This window comes from Echiichthys vipera (genome assembly GCF_963691815.1).
Source record: "Echiichthys vipera genome assembly, chromosome: 1".
NCBI lineage: Eukaryota > Metazoa > Chordata > Actinopteri > Perciformes > Trachinidae > Echiichthys > Echiichthys vipera.
The window spans coordinates 38,784,894-38,791,889 of NC_139826.1; the positions used below are offsets into that span (position 1 = coordinate 38,784,894).

At 45.1% G+C, this 6,996-nt stretch overlaps 1 protein-coding gene across 1 annotated transcript; it reads right to left on the bottom strand.

Moving 5' to 3' along the window:
- Positions 1-466: 466 nt before the first annotated feature.
- Positions 467-2,152, bottom strand: LOC310950167 (tripartite motif-containing protein 16-like; the record flags this gene model as incomplete). The annotated part of the gene is made up of 1 exon (XM_083917829.1): positions 467-2,152. The coding sequence occupies exon 1, from the start codon at positions 2,123-2,125 to the stop codon at positions 467-469; it is 1,659 nt and encodes a 552-aa protein (XP_083773955.1). The 5' UTR covers positions 2,126-2,152.
- Between the last annotated feature and the right edge of the window lie 4,844 nt (positions 2,153-6,996).

The window sequence follows — 6,996 nt, forward strand, 5'->3', positions numbered from 1 at the left end:
ATGATTTCAGGAACACTTCATCCACACAATCAACATGTTTGAGCAGAATCTCAGCTGTGGAACAGAGAAGAATCAGGATTTCCTCCCTCATTATAATCTGGATTATTACACTTTAGCATCAATCCCAGAGCCTCATTCGTACGTGTGACAAACAAAGAAACAACAACATACAAATGCATCCATAGAATCAGATATTCATCAGACATTTAGAGCACACACACGTTTCCTTTTCCATCCCCATGAGCAGTGATAGGCTCCGTGGCTAAACACACGCAGGAAGGAGCGCCACCTAAAGACACTCAAACATTTACACCACAACTTAATGACAAGACGTCAAAGTCCCGCCCACAACGTGTGAGTGACAGCTGATCTGTGTGCAGCCGAGACGTGGAAAGAAAAATCAGCTCTCAGCGACAAACGTGGAGACGAAATAAGTTTGAGGATTTAACCATTAAATGACTTCTGACTATTTGACTTTACACAACTCAGCAGCAGAGTTTACATCATAAGGACCAAGTCCAGCATAGAGAGGCTGAGTGAATGTGGTCTGGACTCTGTGGAGGAGAGTCATGGTTTCAGAGACGCTGTAGAAGGACAGAACACCTGCACTGTGATCCAGGTACACTCCGACTCTGGAGGACCCAGGACCTGAGACGGGAGTTTTGACTTTGTTGTGATTAAAGTTATAACTGTTTTTGGACCAAAATAACCTCCAAGATTTGTCATTGAATCCAAATGCATCTGCTCTGCTCATATTCTTGTATGCGACTGCTACAGAAACTACTCCTCTCCACTCCACCTCCCAGTACCAACGTCCAGTCAGACTCTCTCTACTCAGGACCTGAGGATGATAATGACTGAATCTGTCTGTGTGATCAGAATAAGACTGTTCTTTACTCATGCATGTTGCTTTTCTGTTCCCCTCAGATAATAACAGACGTTTGTGTGCTGTGTTTGGATCCAGTGTGATTTCACGTGAGTATCTTAAGAAGTCAGCTCTGGTCTTGGGCTCTGCTCGTGGATCTGACAGTAAAACATCCACTTCAGTCCCAGTCAGTGAGACGTTTGTCCATTTCTCTCTCAGGACGTCCTGTAGTTTCTCTGTGACTTCTGACACAGCCGCCGTCACGTCCTCAAAGTGTCCCAGAGGACGGATCTTGAAGCTGGATGTAGATTCAGTGAGTGGAGACAGTGAGGTGTAGCTGTGGAGAAACTGGTTGTGATCCTGTGTGTGTGAGAGTTGTTCCAGCTCAGCGTCTTTCCTCTTCAGCTCAGTGATCTCCTGCTCCAGCTCCTCCTGAAGCTCTTTGACTCGACTCACTTCAGTTTCCTGCTGGGATCTGACCTGCTGCTTCACATCGGAGCGTCTTTTCTCCATGAGACGGATCAGCTGGCTGAAGCTCTTCTCGCTGTCCTCCGCTGCTTTATCAGCAGAGCGGTTGATGGCCTCCACCTGCTGCTGAAGCAGCTTCACATCTTTCTCTCTGTCCTGGATCCTCTGCTGGATGTTTAGTCGACTCCCCTCCAGCTCTCTCTGCCTCTGACTCCTCTCTGCTGCAGCTGAGACTGTGTCGTGGCCTTTGTGTTCGTCCACAGAGCAGAGGTAGCAGATACACTGCTGATCAGTACGGCAGAACATCTTCAGCACCTCATCGTGACGAGAGCAGATGTTCTCCTGCAGCTTCTTGGAGGGCTCCACCAGCTTGTGTTTCTTTAAAGCAGCTACGTTGTAATGAGGCTGCAGGTGTTCCTCACAATAAGAGACCAGACAGAAGAGACAGGACTTGAGGGCCTTCAGTTTCCTCCCAGTGCAGAAATCACATCCCACATCCTCAGGTCCAGCATAGCAGTGATCATCAGGAGCAGCTTGGAGTCCAGTCTTCTTCAGTTCCTCCACTAAAACTGCTAACATGGTGCTTTTCAGCAGGGCAGGCCTCGGTGTGAAGCTCTGCCTGCACTGAGGGCAGCTGTGTGTTTTCTTCCCCTCCTCTTCATCCCAGTAGCTTTTAATACAGTTCATGCAGTAGCTGTGTCCACAGGAAGTAGTCACCGGGTCCTTCAGTAGATCCAGACAGATGGAACAAGAGAAGGTTTCCCGGTCCAGCTGAACTCCTTTCTGCGCCATTTCACCTCTCAGTGCCAACGCCTGTGTGAGTTTCTCTTCCTCAGCAGTGAAACTAGTCTGAGCTCTGATCTCAACAACATGTGTGTGCGCAGTGAGTGGGGCCTGTCAGCTCCTGCACGTCACCACCATGTTGGTTCCACCCATTTTCAAAGTGTAGATCTGAAGGGGAGGGAACAAGGAAATAAGTGGAGTTCAGAGTGGAGCTGGCTGTGTTTCAGAGCAGGAGGAGGAGGGAGGGGTTATCAAGCTGTGTTCACTCCAGGAAGAGGAGCGCCACTTTGTTTCCTCGTTGACAACAAAGCCTCGGTTCAAACCTGCTCCACGTCTGAAAACACGTCGGTGTTTAGTTATAAAACACTTGTTGGCAGCTCAGTCTTTGGGGGCGGCTCCGTATTTCTCTGACTCTTGCCGACTGACAGCGGCTCTGAATGATTTCACCTCTTCTATAATAATTCAATCGTCTTCTTTGAAGCGTTTGTGAGAAGACGATTCAATTTCACAACATCATCTGGAGCCAAACGAGCGTTTCAAGCCTCATTTAAACAAACATCATTTCATCAGTGATTTGTTGCGACTGTGAATCCAGAAGGACGTGAATGAATCAGACCAGAATGATTCAAGCTGCACTTTTACTGCTTTGACTGCATTTGCACTGATGTTTGAAACGACGCACTTTTACTTTAAAGCTCTTTAATCACACTAAAACATCTTCTTGACTCAAAATGCAGATGAACTGAGCTGAGGTGCTTTAACCTGCACTACATCCCTGCTTCATGTGTTGAAACACACTGCGTACAGAAAACAGCACATTGAGGAACCAAAGAGTCGTGCAGATATTTGATTTATGGACTTTTCATCTGCTTCAAACTCTATTCAACAGGATTTTAGCAGAAATATTTAGAAAACACAGAGTTTGGACTTGAAGCTGTCTTGATTCTGTGTTTGTTGAACAAAATGACCTGGTTATATGTTTGTTTTTGTTTGTTTTTATTAAATATAAATACTAAAAACAGTATACAACAGTATCAAACATGGTTACATTGGATCAGTGTTTGCAGACATTTAAATATATATTTTACATTAAACTGCTTTTCAGAGGAAGAGGTTAAACTCTAAAAGATAAAACCACAAACAAATAAAACGTAAACAGTATTTGGGAATAAGACAAACAAAAATAAAATAAATAAATCACCGTTTATGAATAAACAAACAGTGATGCCCTGTTGGAATTGTATAGAAATGCATTTTCAGGTGGAAGTAGTATTTATATCTTTTATTGTGAGTAAAAGTTTCACTGTCACACTGTAAAGATGTAAAGTGTGAGGGTTCTGGGTCTTGGTGTTGTTGTTCCTCCCCCTCTGCAGGGTTTGGCTGACGGGGCTGACGAGGCACACCTGCAGCCATTCACTCAGTACCACCTCTATATACACACCTGGTCTTGGCCCTGCTCCCCTCACAGAGATTTCCGTCTTGTCTGTAGAGCTGACCTTCCTCTCCTAGTGAGTTTTTGCTGCAGTCTTGCCAACAAGTGCTGATGTTTTTCTTTGTGAGCTTTCTCAGTTCTTCGTACCTCGCTGCATTGTGCCTGAGTTCCTGAGTTTGCCCTGAGCTGCCTCGATTCCTGAGTTTGCCCTGATCCGCCTCGTTGCCCGAGTTTGCCCTGAGCTGCCTCGTTGCCCGAGTTTGCCCTGAGCTGCCTCGTTGCCCGAGTTTGCCCCGAGCTGCCTCGTTGCCCGAGTTTGCCCCGAGCTGCCTCGTTGCCCGAGTTTGCCCTGAGCTGCCTCGTTGCCCGAGTTTGCCCTGAGCTGCCTCGTTGCCCGAGTTTTCCCTGAGCCGCCTCGTTGCCCGAGTTTGCCCTGAGCTGCCTCGTTGCCCGAGTTTTCCCTGAGCTGCCTCGTTGCCCGAGTTTTCCCTGAGCTGCCTCGTTGCCTGAGTTCCTGAGTTTGCCCCGTGCCTGAGCGTCTTCTGGTGGTTAAGTTCCCCCGCATGCCTTGCCAGCCACTTGTTGCTTTAACTTGTGGAGCCCCTTTGTTAAAATAAACCTTTTTGACGCACCTATCTAACCTGCCTCCCTCTGCTTCAGGGTCCAGCTGTCAGTCGGCCCGCGTCAGAATTATCTGGCCAATATGGACCCTGTAGAGACCTCCTCACTTCGGCAGGCGCTAGCAAGTCAGGGAGTCCTTTTGGGGCAACACGAAGGGGCCCTTAAACAAATTATGGACACACTTCAGCGCCTTGCTTCAGGATTTACTCAACTCGAGAGTCATTTGGACCAGGTGTCCACACATCCTCAGTCCTCCAGCTCCAGACTCTGATCCTGCTCTGAACTCCTCTCCGGACTCCGCCCCGGTTCTTCCATCCAACCATCCCCGTGAGCCCTTCATCCCATAAACCGTCCAGGTACAACAGCCTTTAACCTACTCCACTGATAGATCCAAGATTGCTTTTATGATGAGTTTGCTGTCAGATAAGGCATCTGGCCTTGTCTGACAGCAACTCTCCCCTATCTAGTTCACTCCCTTTGTTTACAGCTGAGATAAGAAAGATTTTTGACCACCCCTTACAGGGCAAGGAGGCCCAACTGAACGACAACGACACCTGGCAACGACGACACGCGCCTTTTTTGCCACTTACACTGCTTTCACTCTGCCATTCCTACCACAGTCTCCTCTACACCACCTCCACCCTGACCAGTTGACCTCACTCTTGTCCCTGCTCAGTATCACGACCTCCAGGAGGTTTTTAATAAGGACCATGCCCAATCCTTGTCACCCCACAGACCCTATGACTGTGGCATAGATTTACTCCACGGCGCCCCCCTAACGTCCAGCAAGCTTTATAACTTCTCCAAACCAGAAAGGGAGGCCATGGAAACTCACATAACAGACTCCCTTGCAGCTGATCTCATCCGTCCCTCCTCCTCTTCTGTGGGGGCGGGCTTCTTCCTTGTGGATAAGAAGGACAACACTGTTCGGCCCTGTATTGACTGCAGGGGCTTAAATGACATTACTCTACGTAATAAGAACCCTTTACCACTCATTGGGCCTCATTTATCAATGTTGCGTGAAAACGGGCGCAGATCTGAGCGCAGAAGTGTTCGTAGGAAAGGACCCAGGTGTGATTTATGAAACATTCGTATCGGACCGATCTCAGCGTACGAATGAGTGGGCCTTGATAAATGCGGCGGCTGAATTCGATCGTCTTTAACACGTTACGCCCTTAAATATTCCTGGTTCGGAGGCCTCGCCCACTGAGCTCAAACACGGAGAGGAAGAACGCAGGTTAGAAAAGAAACTTTTCCGACACACAGATCGGCATCCTGACATCCGAGATGGAGCAAAATAAAGATGTTTTTTGTCTTAAGAGTGGAATAAAAGGGCCCCATCATAAAAACGCTGTATGGAAAAGAATAACGGCAGCGCTCCACTGTGACCCGAGTGCGCCTGTGCGCACTGTTGGACAGGTGTAACCCAATTAAAAGCACACGTTTGAACCTATGAACTGCAAGAAAAGCTGGGATCATATTTAGGAAACGCTGAGTCAAACACATTCAACTTGCTCAAAAGATCCATTTCATTCATGTTGTAATTATGCTGCAGTTTATTTCCACAGAACATATAAAAAGGTGTTGTTTTGTGTTCGTTATTATCCAACTTTGTGATTTTAAACTCTTTAAAATAGTTTAAAGACTGTAAGTAACACATGTTCTGACCGTTACCATGGTTACCTGTATATAAACTACTCCTATAGGTGGAAACAGCAGCCTTCTGATGCAGAATATCACCTGTAATGCGAGGGGGTGCATTTCATTGCAGGGGGGCTGAATAAGGCACAACACCGGCGCTCTTGCTCTGTAGCGGGGTTTGCCAGCGGGTTATTAGGTATTCCGTTAGAGGATAACCTTTGTCACCTAGAACCATACCAAGATGTTAATCATCATGGTTTTGCATCTATTTTAATTAATTTTGCATCTTTTTGTGGTGGTTTTGCATCTATTTTTAGTCATTTTGCATCTTTTTGTGGTGGTTTTGCATCCATTTTAAGTCATTTTTCATCTTTTTGTGGTGGTTTTGCATCTATTTTAAGTCATTTTGCATCTTTTTGTGGTGGTTTTGCATCTATTTTTAGACATTTTGCATCTTTTTGTGGTGGTTTTGCATCTTTTTTTAGTCATTTTGCATCTTTTTGTGGTGGTTATGCATCTATTTTTAGTCATTTTGCATCTTTTTTTGGTGGTTTTGCATCTATTTTTAGTCATTTTGCATCTTTTTGTGGTGGTTTTGCATCTATTTTAAGTCATTTTGCATCTTTTTGCGGTAGTTTTCATCTATTTTTAGTCATTTTGTATCTTTTTGTGGTGGTTTTGCATCTAATTTTAGTCATTTTGCATCTTTGTGGTGGTTTTGCATCTATTTTTAGTCATTTTGCATCTTTTTGTGGTGGTTTTGCAACTATTTTAGTCATTTTGTATCTTTTTGTGGTGGTTTTGCATCTATTTTTAGTCATTTTGCATCTTTTTGTGGTGGTTTTGCATCTATTTTAAGTCATTTTGCATCTTTTTGCGGTAGTTTTCATCTATTTTTAGTCATTTTGTATCTTTTTGTGGTGGTTTTGCATCTAATTTTAGTCATTTTGCATCTTTGTGGTGGTTTTGCATCTATTTTTAGTCATTTTGCATCTTTTTGTGGTGGTTTTGCAACTATTTTAGTCATTTTGTATCTTTTTGTGGTGGTTTTGCATCTATTTTTAGTCATTTTGCATCTTTTTGTGGTGGTTTTGCATCTATTTTTAGCCATTTTGCATCTTTTTGTGGTGGTTTTGCATCTGTTTTCAGTCATTTAGCATCTCTTCGTGGTGGTTTTGCATCCCTG